This window comes from Vespa mandarinia, unplaced genomic scaffold, assembly GCF_050613455.1.
Source record: "Vespa mandarinia isolate Hongniang unplaced genomic scaffold, ASM5061345v1 scaffold_59, whole genome shotgun sequence".
Lineage (NCBI taxonomy): Eukaryota > Metazoa > Arthropoda > Insecta > Hymenoptera > Vespidae > Vespa > Vespa mandarinia.
Window position 1 is genome coordinate 39,929 of NW_028197193.1, and position 21,268 is coordinate 61,196.

General features: G+C 31.1%; 4 protein-coding genes across 10 annotated transcripts; 2 read left to right on the forward strand and 2 right to left on the reverse strand.

Moving 5' to 3' along the window:
• Nucleotides 1-3: 3 nt before the first annotated feature.
• Btk29A (tyrosine-protein kinase Btk29A) lies at nt 4-8,314 on the reverse strand. Of its 5 annotated transcripts, XM_035874913.2 has the most exons (16): nt 7,399-7,530; nt 7,094-7,272; nt 6,499-6,562; nt 6,304-6,438; nt 5,892-6,182; nt 2,486-2,547; nt 2,338-2,421; nt 2,191-2,255; nt 2,048-2,113; nt 1,842-1,970; nt 1,566-1,759; nt 1,314-1,485; nt 1,065-1,233; nt 799-917; nt 429-681; nt 4-337 (listed from the first exon to the last, which is right to left on the reverse strand). In XM_035874913.2, the coding sequence occupies exons 1-16, from the start codon at nt 7,439-7,441 to the stop codon at nt 236-238; spliced, it is 2,127 nt and encodes a 708-aa protein (XP_035730806.1). In that variant the 5' UTR covers nt 7,442-7,530; the 3' UTR covers nt 4-235. The 5 variants fall into 5 exon arrangements, with proteins under 5 accessions (XP_035730806.1, XP_035730804.1, XP_035730803.1 ...); XM_035874911.2 differs by lacking the exon at nt 7,399-7,530 and adding an exon at nt 8,135-8,314 and having other exon boundaries at nt 6,304-6,562; XM_035874910.2 differs by having other exon boundaries at nt 6,304-6,562.
• Nucleotides 8,315-8,528: 214 nt separating this feature from the next.
• On the forward strand, nt 8,529-10,269 carry MED7 (mediator complex subunit 7). Of its 3 annotated transcripts, XM_085664466.1 has the most exons (5): nt 8,529-8,726; nt 8,804-9,199; nt 9,295-9,447; nt 9,525-9,739; nt 9,973-10,269. In XM_085664466.1, exons 2-4 carry the CDS (start codon nt 8,870-8,872, stop codon nt 9,723-9,725), a joined length of 684 nt encoding a protein of 227 aa, XP_085520592.1. In that variant the 5' UTR covers nt 8,529-8,726; nt 8,804-8,869; the 3' UTR covers nt 9,726-9,739; nt 9,973-10,269. The 3 variants fall into 3 exon arrangements, with proteins under 3 accessions (XP_085520592.1, XP_035730855.1, XP_035730854.1); XM_035874962.2 differs by lacking the exon at nt 9,973-10,269 and having other exon boundaries at nt 8,529-8,745; nt 9,525-9,833; XM_035874961.2 differs by lacking the exon at nt 9,973-10,269 and having other exon boundaries at nt 8,530-8,726; nt 9,525-9,824.
• A 217-nt stretch (nt 10,270-10,486) lies between these two features.
• On the reverse strand, nt 10,487-14,478 carry cass (apoptosis inhibitor cassowary). Its single transcript, XM_035874923.2, has 9 exons — nt 14,078-14,478; nt 13,455-13,616; nt 13,215-13,380; nt 12,964-13,124; nt 12,688-12,885; nt 12,385-12,576; nt 11,910-12,293; nt 11,647-11,803; nt 10,487-11,569 (listed from the first exon to the last, which is right to left on the reverse strand). The coding sequence occupies exons 1-9, from the start codon at nt 14,150-14,152 to the stop codon at nt 11,478-11,480; spliced, it is 1,587 nt and encodes a 528-aa protein (XP_035730816.1). The 5' UTR covers nt 14,153-14,478; the 3' UTR covers nt 10,487-11,477.
• A 526-nt stretch (nt 14,479-15,004) lies between these two features.
• On the forward strand, nt 15,005-20,903 carry LOC118445436 (uncharacterized). The gene is made up of 8 exons (XM_035874922.2): nt 15,005-15,550; nt 16,653-16,808; nt 16,942-17,396; nt 17,512-17,758; nt 18,331-18,516; nt 18,629-18,878; nt 19,054-19,253; nt 19,329-20,903. Exons 1-8 carry the CDS (start codon nt 15,413-15,415, stop codon nt 19,464-19,466), a joined length of 1,770 nt encoding a protein of 589 aa, XP_035730815.1. The 5' UTR covers nt 15,005-15,412; the 3' UTR covers nt 19,467-20,903.
• The last annotated feature ends 365 nt before the right edge of the window (nt 20,904-21,268 follow it).

Sequence of the window (21,268 nt, forward strand, 5' to 3'; positions counted from 1 at the left end):
ATGATTCTTCCTCTTCCGGTCTAGATATGGTCGATGATAGATGAAGGAAGTTGACCGAGGAAGGCAAAGAGGCCGGTGCACGAGTTTTATGTGATGAAGGTAATGTCGCAGAATTGCACGATGAATTAGAGGATGCTAGAACGGAAGTCGATTGCTCCAATGACGATGGAGACTTTATGTATTGTATTGATCGGCCAGAGGGTGAAGAAAGGCGCATACACCGGAGAAGGTTGAGTCAATCATTGAGAAGGCCTTGAGAAACGCTAATGAGCTGTTCCTTAAGAACACGAAAGGAAGGTCGAACTTCCGGACAGTGTGCCCAACACTTTCGCATTACCTAAAATATCACGAAATTTGTCTCATTAAAATTATTTTCTCTTTCTACATTAGCACACTCATTCTAAACTAGAGAAATAATAATAATCAACCTCATAAACTTCTTTGAAGCAAGCCTTCGGTCTTTCTAATATAATTCCACGTTGAACTCTGTCGACAACCTCGGTATTCTTGAGACGACCGTAAGGCATTTTTCCACAGGTAAAAATTTCCCACATCAATACCCCATACGCCCAGACGTCCGATTTAGAACTGAATCGAGTATAGTTCAAAACTTCTGGCGGTGCCCATTTAATTGGAAATTTAGTACCCCCGCTACTGGTATATTGATCATCTAGGACATATCTAAAAGCATGTGTCACGTAAATAGTACGGGCATATTGTTGTATTATATCAAATCGTAAATCTCTTTCATCAATTGGGAAAAAAAAAAAAATTAATCGTGCAATATAAAAGAATTACCTTGCCAAACCGAAATCAGCCACTTTCACTACGTTTTCAGATCCAACTAAGCAATTGCGTGCTGCAAGGTCTCTGTGGATATAGTTATGTCTCTCCAAATATGCCATTCCTTTACAGACCTGAAACCAGTATTTTGGAAAGTTTTTATTCGATCAGATTTTTCCATTTTGCATATGGTAATCTCTGAATATGCTAGAAAAAAAACAAAGAATATTATTAACATGATATATAATGTAACATGAAAACGTGCTATATAATAATTTCACCTGTATGCACATATCCAGCAAAAGACCAACATTTGCACCTAATGTGGTTTCGTGACGACGGAGGTAGTTGAGAAGAGATCCATGCCGCATATACTCTGTGACAATGTATATCGGTCTGTCTTTACTGCAAACACCGTACAATTGGACGAGATTTTGATGCTGTAGTTTCCTAATGAAAATCAATCGATATATGAGAATACATAAGAGTTCAGAAGAGTTTAAATGACGAGGCAGTAGTATTATACTTACGTCATAACTTTTGCTTCTTCTATAAAATCATCTTCAGACATAGTTCCTTCTTTCATCATTTTCACAGCAACGTCGATGGAACCACGCCATTTTCCTCTTCGTACCACTCCAAATTGACCGGAGCCTAGTTCATCTAGTAAATGTAATTCTGCCGGATCTATTTCCCATTTATCTGCAATCATAAAACGATACGTGATTTACATCAATTTAATCATTCTTCAAATGTACGAAAGAAATGAATATTTTATTAACCATGACTGAGGCCGGCGGTGGGTGGAACTGGTCTATCGCAAGGGCTCGTCTTTAATCGACTAGCAAGTCCTCCGCTATTATGTCGATGGTAATTCACAAGATCAGGAATCGAACTGCAACAATGCTTTTCGGAGAGGTAGAATTCTCCTCGTGAACTTTGCTTTATATGATAGTGCTTTACATGTGGATGTGGACTGCAAAAAGTACAATCGAACATATTATAAAGAAATAATCAATTTCAATTAGACTAACCAAGTTAAATTAATAAATGCTTACATTTTTGTATAAAGTGAAAGTGTATAAAGACCTTTCGTTGAGGAATTACGAACGACGAAACATCCCTCCTTTTCTTCTTGTTTCAATAAAGATTCCGCTCGTTGTCTTGACATATCACCCACATACCATCTGCATTGTAAAAGTAAAAAATAAAACTTATCGTGATTACCTTAAAATCAACAACAAAGGGCAGGTAAAGTACTTACTCATATTTTTGCAATCCTAAGAGTTCTTTTTCTTTCACATAGTTACTAGGTATATAACCAATTGATCTGAAATAAAAGTTTTATTATATTTTACATTTATCATGTAAATGTCCTTTTTCATTGATATACGTTTAAGAAATTACCCATGCTCATCTTTCACCTTCCACCAATGTTCTTGGGAATCATCTAATACCTCATATTCCGCACCCTATGAAATTAATGAACTAATGTAATACATGGATATCGTTTAAAATATTTGTATCTATCAGTATTAAATAAATTACTATTACCTTTTCAAGAGAAAGATCTCCAGCTTCTATTGCACGAAAAGGATACAAAGCCACCACAACCTTGGCCCTTGTAACTACTTTGTCCTGAAAGCATATTTATTGTTTTACTACTCGTTGCAAATGAATTAAAAACAAATTAACAACGTACTTTATTTTTAGAAGATGGAGTACCAGGAGTTCCACCCGGCATTATTGGAGTTGAAGGAGTACCTGTAACAAGAATAATAATTTATAATTAATATATGCTTTCAAGTAAAGGAACCATTATTGTTGCAAGAAAATTATTTCTGAATAACATATTTAAATAAAATTATCCATATTAAGATGAAGTCATCAGCCAAGTAAAAGCATATTCAATACATGACCACTGATCAAATATGCAAGTACTGTGATCAGAATTATTGAAGCCCTACAAAGCATGGAATACCTTATTGGAAAGCCTACTTAAAAGTTACGATTTGGCTTAATATCTTTAAATTCTAGATATTCTGTCTATTTTAAGTGGTTCATTCGATAAAAATCATGGTAAACTCTGAATCATTGCTGCTAACACAAAATAATCCAAAATTGATGAAATAATTACATTTATAGATTTTATACATACCAGTACCGATTCTTTGATCATTATGCACAATTTATCCTGCCGAATGGAACGTTTCTGTTGAAGTTGGCATCTTAATATTCATCATTTGTTGTTTGGAGTGTATATGTGTTCCTTTTGTTCATTTCCGAATTTCATGTTTTTTGCAATTTTCTTGATCTAAGTTTGCAGCATGCATGAGAATTTTAAAATACATGCAATTATCTGTACTCAGTTATTGATACTAATAACATAATAATATATGCGCGGAAAATATATATTAAAATAGTTCGCAGTGTGTAAGGAAGATACCCTTGAATATGAACTGAATATAATTTGTTTCATTGTTTGTCTATTGTGATCAATATTTATGCACGCAAAATAATCCATTTTATGCTATTTAGGCCGTGTTTCTAGATTTAAAAAAAAATAAAAAAAAATAAAAAAAAAATAAAAAATAAAAATAAAAGAATAAGAAAAAATAGAGAATCGAATTATCATAAAAAAAAAAAAATTATATAATAGAGATCTATTCTAATAAAATCATAGGCATAATCCAAAAAAAAAATTATACTCAATATTCTATGTAACTACAATACATTAAAAGGCATCCAATTATTATATTAAAGACACATTTACACGCTAAAGGGCAATATTGTCTTAGAGCTAATAGAAGAAAGCAGGCTAAAACAAATTTTGTATAATATTAAAATTATTAAATTTACCTGATAATCTAATGTATGAGAGTCATTGAACTGGAAAAATTCCAATCAATGGCAAACACTTTGAATGAGTGATGTGAAAAAAAGAAAAAATAACATTTCATAAAAAATTGAAAACGTAAGAAGAGCCAAAGGAATGGATGGTAACTCTCATATTTCTTTTTTTTTTTCTTTTTTTTTTCTTTTTCTAAGAGATAAAGAATTATTGTGTATATGTAACGAAATTTTTTCAATGCTATATATATTTTAGTCGCAAAAGAAGTAAATAAGATATCGCGATACGATTTTATTATGCAAAGAGATGAGGGAAATAAAAGTGAAACGGCACGTGGTTCGTTTGACAACGTAACCGACCATAATCGTCCGTTTATGATCGTCTTAAAAATTCTGAACGTTCCAGTCTTTTGCACTAATTATGAGGGCGGCGCCAGCTACCGATCGCGTTCGATGCACCAGTACTATTGCTACGCCCTCACAGGAAACATCTTATAAATTCGACTGTCATGAGTACTTCCAAATATAATATTTGGTACTTTTAATTTGTATAGAAATATAAGAATGAAACAAATTCAATTGCTCGTCGCCATTGTCTATTTCGTTATGCTGAAAAAATTTTAATGTCCGTTTTAAAAGGCATTACGAGGAAAAAAGGAAAAAAAGAAAAAAGAAAATCTACCGTGTATAATACTTCCACGTTCAAGGAGTATGCGAAGTGTGAAAAAAAAAATAAGGCACGGATATTAACGGAATCAATATAAAAATTGATCTTTTAATTTTTGTTGTTAGAATTAATTTTATACAATAAAAATTGAAAGTAATTTTCTATTAATCTAACTGTAAATACGTATACAAGAAGAATATAAAAAAGATATGTGAATATTTGTGTGCTCATGCATTTTTTTTATCATAACGATATAATTTTCTATTTTAGATTTCTAGATTTTAGATCAAATAGAAAGCGTAAAAGCGAAAGTTCGATCGGAATGATAGGTGTGTGTTACGCACACACGCGCGCGCGCGCATATATGTATACACACCACACCACACACACACACACACACACACACACACAGAGCAGAAGAGAGAGAGAGAGAGAGAGAGAGACATACATCTTACGATACATATATATTTTTCAACGGATTTCTCCCGCAATGTCCTGCACTAATCGCCAATCGATTTTATGAAGCGCTGACCTTATTGAGCATCCGAGCGATTATCGATTTAGCAAAAATCAGCGAAAAATCTAAAGATCGCAAATCTGCTTATATAAATTCGACGTACCAGCATTGGTGAGACTATGTCCAATGGCATTAACGGCAGCCGAGTGAACAGCGTTGGTGGCAGCGTTCGCGACATGTTTCAGAACACTTATCACCATCATACCCGTGAATACTGATCACTGGTATTTAAAGCGTACTTTTCACCAACCAAATGCCCGATAAACGAGCATTTTTTTTGTTTTTTGAACAACTTAAATATATTCAATAAATATATTGAAACCGATACACAGCGAGAAAGACGAAAGCACACGCTCCGGTTACGTACTCGCAACTAATACTCGCGAATGATTCGAAAGTACATATAACGAGCGATCGAGGATCCCCTCCTTTTCTGCCATACTTTCACCTTTATAGGAGACCACCTTTGCCAAACATTTTGCGAATCGCGACAAGAATATTGGGAGAATACGCGCGCTCGCCTCTTCGATGAGCTCGTTTATCCTTTAAATATATTTTCAATTTCTTCCCTGATAATTCGCTTCATTAATTTTTCTCATTACACTCTATTCTCATTGAATATGCATATGTCTGCACACGTATATTCCGCGACAAGCTGAACGAATAGAAAATGTCTTTAATAAAAATGATCTAAATGCAAAAGAAAATATATTGGCTTGAACACCAAAGATTCTATAATTCGATGACTTTCTAAGATATTACAGTAAATGTAATCCATTTTATAAACGAGACTTGCACCTTTTATCTCAAAGAGATATAATACATATGATGTAAATTTAATTACTTGCAATCTATTCAAAAGAAATAGAAGAAACACAGTGACAGTGCTATTATGAACGTCATGCTACATTGGAATAAACTGTATGTATTATATACATTGTTTATTTAAATTGAAAGACCAGACAATTTTCGTTTCTTCTGAACTAAATAGATAAGAGATAACTGTCTCGTTTAAAAGAACCAATTTGACTAAGCATAAGTAAAAGATCGATTAAAATCTATATATTTACGTACCAAATGTAGAACACGCCTGAGGTTGAATGATCGGATTGTTGTTCGTTTCAGCGTTTGCCATTTGAATTGTAGAATCCGCTGATGAATTGACAATCGAGGCAGTAACATTTCCCGTGGCAGAAGTTATTGTTCGGAGCGGACACGTTGGAGCGTTTGTCACATTCATAGACCAAGAGCTGCATGTATCGCAACCTTCGGCAGACCGCGTTAATAAACGGCAACAGGACCAACGTTTTCCACTCCACAAGCCCAAGTGATAACGATCGCTTAAACCTGGATTTTCACAGCAAACTAAAACAAAACAACATGAATAATAGTTAATTTGACTATTATTTCCTTAGTAGTCCCTTAGATCCATAATATAATATAATACAATCTATGTATATAAGTTATGAGAGAAATGGATATTTACCAGCACGGATAGCACGTATCCATTCAGATCGATCTTGCTCCCTTGCAGCAAGAAGATAAAGAGTGTACTCTTGTCCAGCTTCTCGATATCCTATCTGGAATGGTAGTCCTGGTGGTACGTTACCTCCGCTACTACCTAAGTCATTACCAGTTGTATCTATTTTTGTATTCCCACTCCCACATCCAGGATTATTACCAAGATTTGCTGTTTCTACCACATGGACTGTTTCAATCGCAATACGACCTCGTTCTTTGCGCCGCTGCAACAAGAAATAAGTCGATTCTTTAGTATTCCACGCTCATTAAATAAAGAAATTACAGAAATGAGCAAAAGATCGCGTAATAAACGTATTGCATAAATATCTCCTCCTCAAATTCTTGAATTGATAATAATGTATCTGATAAATGATAGATTAATGGTTCATAGATTACTATAGCGTTACATTTCATTGTCTGCTTCAAACTAATCAGAAATTAATCAGAACCGACATTTCTTTCTAATGATATCTATTATGTTTAAGTTTCTACTTAGTTAAAACACATAGAAAAGAAATAATAATTTGTTTACTATTTGATTGTTAATTATTCTCACAATGGATATAATAATATATGAATATTCAATCTAATTATTCATTTTTTATATGCCACAATTAATTTATTTATAGCCGCAGAAATATAAAATTAGAAAAAAGTTAACAAAGCCCATTGAAAAGCTTATATATTTATGCGATTTTTAAGCGAACTAATGCAAACAACTGCGATCCTTCGTAATAGAATATTTTGTACTTTACCTCACTATCGCTATCATAGTACACGAGATGACGACGTGTGAGTACAAACCAACGTTGCTTGTAGTTAACAGGAGTGAAACGTTTCTTGTTTTGAGAACGTTTAACCATAAATCCTTGTCTTACCACGTCTGTTGATTTTGATTCCACCTTTGCATCTTTCCCTGCCATTCTCGACAGACCTTGTCAAAAAGAGATTTTTATTTCAATAAAAATTCTAATAAATAAATCATTCTAATAAATAATTAACTCAATTGGAAATGTTTATTGACAAGGAAACATATAAGAGAAAAGAACTGTTTTCATACACTTTGTGAAATGCAGCTTATAAGAGGATTTTACAGCCTGCATCGTTTAGGAGTGCAATAATCTTTAAGAAAATAAAAATTTAATCATGACAAGACTTTTGTGCTTTAACTCTTCTGCAAATAGATCTTGTCTGACAAGTTATGTGTTGAAAAATACAGGTGTAACGGCGGCTCTTCTAATCCTAAAAATATAAGACTATGATTACTTAGTTTTTACCACTATATATCATTGTTACCACGTTCTATATCTATAATCCAGATGAATAAACTTTTGTTCAAATAAAAGTTATACTTTTTAATAACTTTCTCAATACCTTCATATAACATTTATTCTTCCTAGCAGTCATACTACACATGATACTAATTTTAAATATTTAGAGACAAATTTGAATAAATTGTTTTGAAATAAAATGACATCTAGTCGAATTCAAAGTAATAAACTCTTTATAAAATAACAAAGTTCCTTCGCAAAAATGTAAAAACTATGATTCGAAAATATTTCGTAATTTTTTTTCTTTTTAAACATTATTATGTACTTTTTATATAAAGAATAATGAAGATTTTTATACTATAAATATAGACGTATTCTTTGCTAAACACAAAGGGAAATAATAGTAGCGAATTTTACACCGTTGCAACGCTTTTATAACTGACATTAGGTTTAACTATTCAAATCAACATAATACAACTGTTTTTGTAAATAATAACTGAGACGTTAACATATAGTAGTACATACTTATCTGCTATTGATGTTTTTTATTGCATCTATTTTGCACTATTTTGGCAGCTGTCAAAACATGACCGGTATGGACACACACAAATGTACACCAGACGCAACAAAGAGTTCACGTGGACGAACGCATGCACACTGTTATAATCTGTCAATCCGAGACCACCCGAACATCGAGGAACGTTCGTGATATAGGAGGAAATGGCATACAACTATAGTCAATATTAAATTTAAATTGCAACCTTTTATCAATTTAAATAAATCCAAGCTTTAATAAAACTACATTATCGAATATTAGTTGAATATTAATATTATCTATTTCAGATTTAATTTGTCCAATGTTTATATTTTAATATAAAATAATGACTTTATAAAGAGGAATATCTGTTGATCTTTTTTGTAAACTCAAATACCGATACGTTCATCTCGTTGTGTTTTGTCGAACGAAGGAAAATTATCAAATAGAGAATAGAGCTGTTAGTTAATAAAAGTATATATATATATGTATATATATATATATATACATATGTATATATATATATATACATATATATTTATAAATAAGCCAAAGAATTATATTCTGTTACAAAACAAACAAGTATGTTCCAGATATAAAGGTATCCAAGATAAATTAAAGCGATACGTTATTCTAACCTCATCGTTACTTTGTTTCAGATAAGAATACTACATTATAAAAATATTACTCTTTGTAAAAATCTATGGTATTGATATAATTATAAAATGGCAGCACCAGAGGCAATGCAAGTTAGTTCATTGCCCTTACCACCATTGCAATATATCAATTTATATACAGATGAAAATGTTCGTCGTGGAAGAGCACCCAAGCCTCCACCTCCAATTCATGATACTTATTCAATGTTTGGCAATGTATTTAATGCCGATGATAGTATCATCAGACCCTTAGAAGCTCAAGGGATCAAAAGATTATATCCTCAACACTTTGATCGACGACGTGAATTAAAAAAACTTAATCATTCTTTACTAGTAAACTTTTTAGATTTAATAGATCTATTAGTGCAATGTCCTGATAGTCCAAGACGTGCTGAAAAAGTATGCACTTACAAAATTGATAATAATAAATCAACATTCTTTTTTAACTTTTTATTAGTTTTAATGTACTTAAAATAATCTAATATATTTTTTAGGTAGAAGATTTAAGTTTATTATTTATACATATTCATCATCTCTTAAATGAATTTAGACCACATCAGGCAAGAGAAACATTAAGAGTTATGATGGAATTACAACGTAGACAACGTATAGAAACGGCATTAAGATTTCAAAAGCACCTTGAGAAGGTAAGAGATTGATATCAAAATTAAAATTTATTACATATACAGTAATAATATTGTGAAATTTATTAATTTTATTTCAGGTTCAACAGATACTACAGCATGCTTTACAAATGCTTCCAGATACTTCTGAACTAGATTCCAAGCTTGCAATTAACATTGATGCAATGGAATCCATTGATACTTTAGGTGCCGAGCAACAAAATATGGATACATGTAGTCAAAGTGATCGTATTATGTGTAAAACGATAGATGATATGATAGCATCAAACAATTTATTTTAAGATATAAATATAATGTAAATCCTTAAAAGCATCTGTATTATATTAAATATTCGTATAAAATCCTACTTTATACATAGTAATTAAATATGTTTTCTTTTATAAATGCGTATTATATATTTTCTTTATATATTTTTTCAATCATGGACATAAAGAACATCCTTCTAATCGTATTATAATGGATATAAAGAACAACATATAGCGTATAGAGTATAACATTATTTATTATATTAATAAGATTATATTGCAGAATTACAAAAAATGAATTAATGAATTCAATTAAGGACAAGGAAGGAGGAGTACCTAAAACTCACCTTATGAGCAGCTATAATCAAAGTACAATACAATACATACAAATTTTAGAACACCTCCTGCAATAAAAAACGTTATCTATAATATTACAAACATCTGGAAACTTCTTTTTGATGTCCTCATCAGATATCTGTAAAATGAAACGATTATTTTTTACATAAATTTTTTTTCCCTTCAGCTTCCACTCTTGTACAGCTTCTGTAAAATAGAAAATATTTTAAATAAATTTTATAAGATCATGATCAAAGAAACTTTAGTATCTATATACTTTTTACTTAACACACATGAAATTTTTATTTACTCGGGGATCTTATAGAAGATCCTTCGAAATATTAAATAATTTGTCTTAAATATATGAAGTATTAAAATAATGGATAGAAATAATAGAAAAATTATATTGGAAAGTTATAAGCTTTGAAGCTTATATAAATCAGTATAATGATCATAGTATCTTTTGTTTTTTTGATCACGTCTTTTGTATTTTTTTTTTTTTTTTTCCTTTTTTTTCTTTTTTTAAATATTTTTTTGTCTCTCATTAACAGCTGTTTCCTCAACATGAGCTGCATCTTATTCCTGCCAACAAATAAATTCACAGGGTAGGGCACAAGATACAAAATTTACTTAAGATAAGACAGAGAAATGTTACGACTGCTAATAATTTGATATTACATATTTTTTAGAAAGAGTAATATTCTCTTTCTTCTAATATATCTGCTGACACTGCACAAACACTATGACTTTCTTGATTCGATGAGAATATTACAATTTTGTGGAACTTATTCTTCTTGTGCATAATAGTTATCAAGCACATTTATATAATAATTATGTTATTTTAATTTTCAATAGAAAAATGTATCTTTGACATTATTTTTTTATTTCACTAAGAAACAGAAGTATCTTTCTTCTTAGTTAAACTCCATCATATTCGTGTTTTTCATTTCTTTTATATGATTTCATCTTATAGCCATATTATTTATGTGTACATGTACTGTACACATTTAAACTGGCTTCCATTATATATCATTTATATATAGATGTTATCAAATTGAAGTATTTACTTGTATTTTGTTTGGTGTTAGCAGAGTAATCATGAATGTATAATTATCGTGGGTATCATATTTTATATCAAATAAAGTTTTTCTGTTGGTTTTTTAATAATCATTCCAATAGTATTCATATTTTGTTCTGCACTTTGAAAACATTTGTGTTCTCTTGTCTGTTTTCATAAGGTTTTTATGTAATTGAGACATTCACATAAACACTCTTCACACATTTAAGGAACACAGAATGTTTTACTCGTTCCGTCACATTCGTTAACACCACATTCTGTTGATAATACACTTCTAGATACTTTTCTGTACACATATATTTTTCAGGTCTGACTGAATCACTCTCTATGATTACACGGTTTTAAATGTCTCCCTTTTTCATACTATCTGATATTTAGTAAAAACTTTTTCTCCAAGTACTACGCCCTCTTGGCCTGTAGCCACCTCGTCCACCAGACCTGTTACCTCTAAATCTACCACGGCTTCCTAAATAAAAAATAGTGAACAATTAATCGATATAAGTAAAGTCACAAATTAGTTATAAAGACAATTGAAGTACATACCATAATTCGAGGATATATTTGAACTGTATTTCCCGCTTGGAGGTGTATATATTTCTCTTTTATTACTTTTTTCATCTTTATTCCGTTTACTGGAACTACTATCATTTCCAAATGTAATAGGAGTATGTCTTTTTTGACTTGAAGAATTTTTTTCACTCTAATATACAACAAAATTTTGAACATATGAGTATACATTTATATGTAGAGATTATATATACTTTCATAACACGAAATATATAACTTTCCATTTGCGATATAGTTACCTTTTTATCATTCATTGATGTTTTCCAAGATAGATGTATAATGCTTTTAAAACTGGGTGGCGAATGAAATAGATCTTTAATTAAAGTATTGATGTTGTTTGTCGTTTTCAATGCTACTACTTTTAATTGGTTCTCTTCTGAATTTAATTCTTCTTCAGACTTGCCACTAATTGCTTCACGCAATTTTTTTATATACCCTTGAATCCCCCGAGCAAAATATTGCAACCTAAGTCTGAATTCTTTAAGTTGTTCTGGATCTTTTACCAAAAATTCAGGTGTTTGCTTACATAGTTTGTGAAAAGCATACATTAAACATTCCACATGACTAAATTGTAACTTTGGGACATCTGTTATCTCTGTAGCTGGCGGAAGAGGCATATACGTCTAATGAGGAAAAAAAAAAAAAAAAAAAAAAATTAAGATTACAACAGTCAAAAAATTGTAAGAAAAGAATAAACGCAGTAATTTTACATACAATTAGTGTGTTATATAATTGTTGTACTTTTTCTTCTGGTTTTTCAATTGTTCCACAAAATACAGTTAACTCTGCAAGAAGTTTTAACAATTCCAACTGACTATCCCTTCCATCAGATGCATTAATTAATGATAAATGTGGTAAAACTTGAACACAGATGTATGAAACAAATCTTGATGAATCAATCTGAGACTATAAAAAAGGAAAAACAAAAAATCAATTACTTATTATATCTAACAGCTCACATATTAATTTTGCAATACCACTTTAAAATACTTTAATGTTTAAATATTATATCCTTACACTAAAGAATGGAAGAGCATGTTTGATACATTGTATCAGTCGGCTCCATTGTTCAATATTTGTATGCTTAAATGGCACAGAAAGTTCAGCTTGTTCTACCGTGATGTCAATTAATTCTTGCTGACCAGTAATAGTAGAGCCTAATCTAGTCCAGCTAAGAACTTCCATGATACTATGGAACTCGTCGGCTGTTACATCCTATAAAGATTATTTAAACGATAATAAATATAAAATAAAGAAATATCATGAATGATTATAAACAATAGAGAAACCTACTTGTAGGACTTTCTTGCATTCTGCAATTAATAAATCTTCTGGTTCTTTAGTAATAATATCATGGCCTATTGCTCTCAACTTTGTAGCTAAAAATTTAATACACCTTTCTCTTGTTCCATCATCTCCATTAATAATTTGACTAAAGAATCCACTTATTGTACCTTGGTAAAAGATAGATAATTAATACATAATAAAATCGTGTGTGTGTGTGTGTGTGTGTGTATGTATACATAATATATTTAAATTCCAACCTTTTGGATCACTTTTCAAAAGAGACATAACACTGTTATGTACAACTGCTAATTCAGATGGATCTTGTGCTTGTAATAATTGAGCTAAAATATCAGCAATTTTTGCAGTATATTCTTTGTTATCCTTACACAAAGTAGGTAAATCTTTTATAGCTTGTTTTCTTATCTGTATTATAATCATACATAATTATATTTAACTCAATATAAAATGTTTATATCTATTAATTAATAGTTACTTACTGCCATATCTTCATCTTCGCACAAGTCTAAATGAGCATCTATTGCTTGATCGGCTAATTTTGGAAAATATTTAAAAAACCTTGCAATAAATTGAGATGCTAAACGTTTCTCTTTGGATGATCCTTTGACAGCGGTCAAAATTTCTAAGTATTCTTTTTCATGCTGAAAAAATGAATGGTTGATTGATTGTTGCTTTCTTAAATGCAACTATTATAGAAAATAATAAAATAAAAGATATAAATAATAAAGAGATAAGAAGCAAAGTAATAAGTTAATCACATGCAAATATATTACAATCAAAATAGATAATAAATGTTTCGTAGCCAAGCTTTTTATAAGTATTAAAAATTCTTAAATAAATGCATATGGGAATGTTGTAACTTGATAAAAATGCGCAAAGATAAACATTAGTTACTACAAAAAAGGAGCATACAGAATGAAACTTCTGCGTCTAAGAATTCGTAGAATTTGAAAAAAAAATAAACAATATAAAGAATTAAGACATCGAGAAATATAAGAAGTAATTTGATTTCATAAAATTCGAGTCCTACCATGCTCCTTAAAAGTTGTAAGTTTATACTTATACAAACGTGATTATTTTTCATAACCAAATAAATACTTACTTCGGCTAACTTATCTTTGGCATCAGCTAAAATGCCAAAGTTTTTATACAATTTTTCGATGCTATCTGTACTCATGATAAAGCTTGCGTTGTAGTGAAATATAAAGGCACAGAATTCATAAATATGAACATAAACTTTTGAAACAGTAATAGAACCGGTCACGCAGCACGCCAAACAGTGTTAAAGATGGTAGATGGAGTCCGTTGGATCGAATAACTGTATGCAGAGGGCTATAAAGTGCGTAGAATGGCGTCGCAAATGAGGCGTCCGACTATATTCAGTAAATATGCTTAAAATAACCGTTATTTCATAGAGTCTTTATAGATCTAGTTGTGATTGTAATCTAGAAATTTTGAATCATATTACATAGCATCACAATTTCGAATAATCTAGCCAATTTTTAACATACTTTGAAGATCTATTTTATACTTGGAGTCGACAAATATTTTCTCCAAATAAAGGTATAAAAAATCGTGTACTTTGTAATACATACTTTTTTTAAAACGACATTGTTCCAATATAAATATATAAAGTGTAATTATATCAACAAAATAGATATGAAATAACTTTTAAGACATATCTTCTATCAGCAGGCGCTATTAAATAGAAAAACGATTAACGAGTACAATAATATAATGTTTTATATTTTCGAGAATAATTATTATTCTTTCTTTTTCTTTTTCTTCTTTATCTTCTTCATAATATTTATCGTATTAATCCTAGAAATATTCAAATTCAGCGGTTCGTAGCCATATTGATTTTTAGTTCGATCAACGTCATATTTAGCGCGAGTGTTTTAAATTTTCAATATTGAGTTTCCAGTGTACTTCCATATGATTGGATCTTATTATTGAAGGACTAGTAGTCTTTGTAATGTGACAGGAAGTAGTAAATTTTTTATTTAAAATGCCAAATTTTTATCTAAACTATTTTAAAACGTAAACGATTAATTTCCAATTCTTCTGGAAAGCGATTTATCTCGAAAAATTTCATCGACGTTCGATTTGTATTCGTTATGGCGCTACTTGCTCGTTAAATTTGGCACTTTCTTCGTTTCTAGGGATTCTAGTGTGTATGCGCCTTCCATTCTAAACGAAATTCTCTGCAATCTCGTAGTATCCTCTCTACGTGTAGTCATAATTGTGTGCCTGTGTGTACTGTGCCGCTGACAATGAGCAGCAGCGGCAGTGGCTGTGATAAGTGATCGTGTGTCCTTCCCTGTCGTGTTAAACGCGTAGTGGCAGTGGAGAAAGATACTACGTCGATCGAGGAAAGAGTGTACCTCTTGATGACTCGTGTTTTACGTGGCGCGCAGCGTAGTCGGAGTTTACAATTATGTTTGATGTACCGCCCAAGTTTTACGAGCTGTGTCGCCTTTGTTTATCGTCGGACGGTGTCAAATTGTCCATATTCGAGGAGGAAGGCGCCCAGCGAAATTTCGCCGACAAGATATTAACATGTCTCTCAATCACGGTGAGTTCTGGGTAACATCTCTATCGAGTCCTCGTGTTGATATCATGATAAATTAAACACAACCATCTGTGGACCCCGCACTTGTATAATGTTGTCCGCTTCTCTTTCTCTCTCTCTCTCTCTCTCTCTCTCTCTCTCTCTCTCTCTCTTTCTGTCGTGCGCTCTCTCTCTCTCTCTTTTTCTCCTCTCCCCCCTTTGTCCCTATACGCCGCCATCACCCTTCTTCCCCTCTTTTCTTTTCTCCTTCTTTTATATATGTATCCATCTATATATGTGTGTGTGTACATGCGCGTGATATATATTTGTGTGTATGTATATTCTCTGTCACTCTCTCTCATTCGTTTACTCACTTGCTGTCTCTATCCTCGTCCACACACCGTGCGCGCGTGTGTGCCGCAAGAGAAAGTTTGGCAAGAGATGTGACCGCGAGATAAGGTAACGATTCATGGGAGCATTTAAAATGGCACTGATAAGCTTCGCTCCACTCTTATGCAGTCCTCTGAGAGTGGGGAGCTCCTTATATGGACGACCTGTTATCAGGTTTCACACGCGGATTCCACAAAATGTTGTGACGTATGGCTTTTACAAGCTTTATCTTTTAAACAAAGATCGTGGCTCTTTAAAAAATATAATGAATAATACATATTGTAAAGGTGATGATTGTTTAAAGAATTGATATCATTCTTACCAAACCAATATTTTGAAAAAGTTAGCCTAAATTATTAATTATTAATTATTAATTAGCCTAAATTTATAAATTCTTCATTACTTTTCTACATTTTCTTGTGAAATTTTTTTTATTTTATACAATATTATTTTCTCCCATCTGTGCTCTCTTGAAAAATATTGCTGTCTCTTGTTTTTCTTTGTATATTGTTTAAATTGTAACTAAATCTACTTGTAATGTTAATTAACACACATATACACAATGAACTATTTAATATTATTAATATAAAGAGATATAATCCGGTAACTTTAACAATATTAATAAATTATTATCTGCGCATATGTGTGTGTGTGTGTGTGTGTGTGTGTGTGTGTGTGTGTATCCTTGTATCATAAGTATTAAAAAAGTATAACTTTGATTATATAACTGTTATAGGTAAAAGACGGTGATTCTTTACCACCAATCATATGTCACCGATGTGTATACAAGTTAGATGTACTACATAATTTTCGTGAAGTCTCGCATAAATCTGATGTCATATTGAAACAGTACCTGGATTATGCCAAGCAATTATCATCTAATGATAATCAGGTAAAATAGTAATGTTATTTACTATTTTTGTTTTATAGATCATTTAAGATTTGTACAATTTAAAATTATTGTATAATTTAGAGCTATATATAAAGTATTTATTTACTCTATAACTGGTATATAACGTTTACAGAAAAAATCTTTCTCCACTGCCAAAATAGCAGGATTAAATCCAGTACAATCTTTTATTCAATTAAATAAAACGTTATTTAATGAGGAACCAAATTCTCCAGCCAGCATTAATCAAAACATAATACCTCAAACGCAAACACACAGATTAGAGCTGCGTGCAAATGAAGTATTAGAAAATGATAATATTAAATGTGAACCAGAGGATGATACGTGTTCTTATAGTTCAGATCCAGATAGACTCGAAATTGAGGATCGGGATGAGCAAGAAACTGAAGGTGAAGAAAATGGTTATGATATGACAATTAATAAACGATTAAAATTGGAAAATAATTATGAAAATTCCAAACCAAATACACCTGATCATAGTCCAGTTAATAGGATGGATACACCAGAGAGCAATTGTTCAGATACTCATATTGACCAAGAAACTACAAAGCTGTGGCAAGCCCTTGCAAAGTAAGTAATCGATGAAAATGAACTAACTTTGCTATTCGCATTATTGAATATATGTAAACAAAAGCTTCTACTTATTATATTCAACTTCTTTTTTTTCCTCTTCTTGATAACACAGTAATAGGAATTTGGAAATAACACGAACAAAAGGAGATAAATTAAATAATGGTTTCACTGGAGAAGCGACTAATTTGCTTCGATCTTTAATCAAAAATAGACAAATCGGTATTACTGCTGTCGATTCTGATAGAATATCTACACAAATAAGATTTTATAGGGACACTCAAGGAACTACAATCGAGCATTCATTACCTGATTCTTCTGTACTTGGGAATTGTACCACTATGCCGTGCATAGAAAACAAGGTATGTACAATTGCATATCAAATAATATTTATTTCTATGTTATACCTACTATTAATTCTAATACTTCATATTAGAGTAAATATTATTGTTTTTATTTAAAAGTTTGTAGAAATATTTAGAATAATTCTTTTTCTTTTTATTTATTTATTTATTTTTCTACATTTATGGTTTTTATTTTATATTCTCTATGCAAATTTTATATTGATAAGTCTTGCAGTTTGCTTGGTGTAAAAAATGCACAGATTCAGAAAATGGTAGGTAAGAAGGTCTTTGTATGTTAGAGACCTTTTTTAGGGACTATTCATGGCTTACCTGCTAGAGCAGGTAAGAAACCTGGTAAGAACATGGGGTAATAGGTAAATGAGAAATTCTTTGTAATAGACTTTAGAAATGGTACGGTATATTCCAACCTTTGGACAATAACATCTATTCATTGCTTTATCTGAACATTTACTGTTATCTTTATAGATATTTATGTATATTAAAATTTAGCAATATGACATAGTAATATATCAAATGTCGATAATATTTTATGTTAAAAATTCTTTACAAATATATTTTATTCTTTATAGATTACTTCTATGGACAGTAATCCATCCAGTCCAGCTAGTATTGGACGAAAAGAAACGAAAGGTCGAAGGAAACAAAGTTATCCGAGTAAGGCTCCAACAAGCCCAGATACTGCTAATTATCAACATGAATCTAGTGAAGAACAAGCACAAGATTTTACCGCATGGTCACATAAAATGAAAGGAAAAGTAAGTAAAAGAAAACCTTTTTGTGTTGTCATTTAATTGTGTTGTCATTTAATTATTTATAAAAATGAAAGTATTTAAGTATTTATTTTATTATTTCTCATAAATCTGCTAGGTTGAAGATCAAAAACAACAATTTGATCAGCAAACCGGTAATATCACAAAAAAAGTTGATATGTCTTGCACAAATTGTGGTACCATGACTACAACAATCTGGCGAAGAAATATGAAGGGTGAAATGGTTTGTAATGCGTGTGGACTTTATTACAAACTTCATGGAGTTAATCGTCCAGTTACTATGCGAAGAGACACGATACACACACGTAGACGCAGACCTAAAGGCGAAAAACCAACACGACATAGAAGTAATAAATAGAGATGCATGAGAATTTACTATTATTTCTTTTATTATTTAATTTTTATTAGACTTATTAATATTTTAATATATCTATTTACGTGGTTTATTTTTGTTATATTATTTATTTTAAAACAATTTTGTTACCTTTTTTTAAATTCCTAATCTGAATGATAATATTGCAGAGAAAGGAGATACGGCGGTAATACCACCACAATCTGAGCAAATGGACTCTGAAAGTGCTGATATGCTAGCAGCTTTGCGTCGACAAATTCAACCTCATCTCATGATGGCAGCATTAACGCCACCACGTATACCTGCCAATCACGGTCCACCAGCTGCTCAACTTAATTATTCACTTCCTTTGTCTAGTTATATGATGCATGTAAGTGTAATAAGAAGTTTATTAATATTGCTAATGTTATCCGAACTGATTGTTACTTTGTTTTCGTTCATATAGCATGTGAAAACTGAAGCTCAAGACCAACAACAACGTCTTTCGGTAAAGACTGAAGAGATAGAGGATGGAGATGAAGAAAATGTTTCGGATGTACCATTAAATCTGGTTGCGACGTCATTAGCCGAAGATACGCATTGAGAAAATTTTAGTTTTTTTCTTTTTTTTTTTTTTTTTTTTTCATTTTTTTTTCATTTTTTTTTCATTTTTTTTTCTTTTTTTTTTTTTTTTCTTTTGAAGACATCGTTATTAGGTATACATAAGAAAGAATCTCTAGGCAGTATGATCGACCCAGTGGTACATGAGGCGTAAAAATTTTACGCCTTATCTGTCAACATATTTAATTATTATAGCTATTTTTTTTAGCTATTCCCTCATCTCTTCGCTCTTTATGTCTCGAAAAATTGAGATGATATACAGTTGAGGTATTTTTTTGAGCTATTAGGCCCGTGGTACAGAGCGTGTAAAGGTATAATGATATTAAGCACACAGTATTAATTAAATGATTACTCAAAATGTACATATATATATACATACATACATATATGTATTTGAATATGAATATTTTTATACAAAATTTTCTATGCTTTCGACTGGAGAGCGACGGGTGATCATTGTACATATGTGCATAAATTGTTCTTTCGATGTGCATGTACTTTTGCGTACATAAAGCTAATCGTTGTCTGTTTTAAAAGCAAGAATAGAACTCGATTGCCAGTAAAATAGTATTAAACGGTGCTAAATTACTGTGCAAGTAGTTTCAAATGAATATGTTTGAAGAAACTAATTAATAAAAAGATCTTAGCGTTTTGTTCCACGGGCTTTTGGTTGCAAATGACATAATAACCATAATACTCTCGTTGTTTTATATTACAGTAAGCTTTTTATGAACAGCCCCGTTGAATTTTACTAGTGTATAAAATTGTATTTTTTAATATGCTTTAGTAATGTATAAGTATGTCCTATTTAAAACAGAATTAGAAAAAAGAAACAAATAGTACGTAAAAGGGAAACGTTCATTCGGGTATTTAAATTCATGAAATTACATGCCAGTATCGTGTCAAATATTACGCGTTCTATGTTTCTCATAGAGACTTATATTTTCTATTCTCTTATATCTTCTTTAATTGACAAGTATAAAGAAGTTACATGCAGAAGATTTATGCAAACACGATACTGCCGACGTAAATGCTATTAATAGTTTACTTCCTCGTTTTTACTTCCTATGTCAAAACGCTTCTCAACTGCCACAGTACACAGTTGAATCAATTTGTACTTAACAAAGAAAATAGTACACGACCATATAAGCTAAGACTCTAAAAGCAATAAGAACATCCTATGGATGCGGTATAGATTGTTGTCTTACAATAACATTACCTGTTGACACGCTCTCTTTTTCTCGACATTGATCGAAAATGTTCAAAATCTTCGCGAAATAATATATGAATAGCATTCGTTTATATGTCGAAAATTAAGAATAAATTCTATTGCTCCACTGCTAGTATGGCTGTATTTGTAAAGCTTAATAGATCTTGATAATTTGCGTTTGCAGTTTTTCTCTTTTTATTTTTCTTCTTCTTCTTTTTTTTTCTTCTTTTTTTATTCTTTTTTATTTTCTTTTTTAAAATTTTTTAATTGTTTTTTCTTAATAAATAAAAGAACATAAGCAGTTTTATAGTATGATAGAGATGTTTGTGGTATGGTTTATTTTAATTATTTGCTCTTTCTATTTTTTAAGAGTTATTGCCGATCTACTTTTTGCAAGATTGTACAGATAAGGTATTAGCAACAGATATTAAGCTGTTTTTAATAGAGCATAATATTATGGCCAATGCATCTACTTATATATTGTTATACTTGACATCGTATACCTAAACAACTTTGCCAAAAATAGATTTAGTCCGTGTAACATAGAATATAGGTAAGAGAATACAACAAAAATT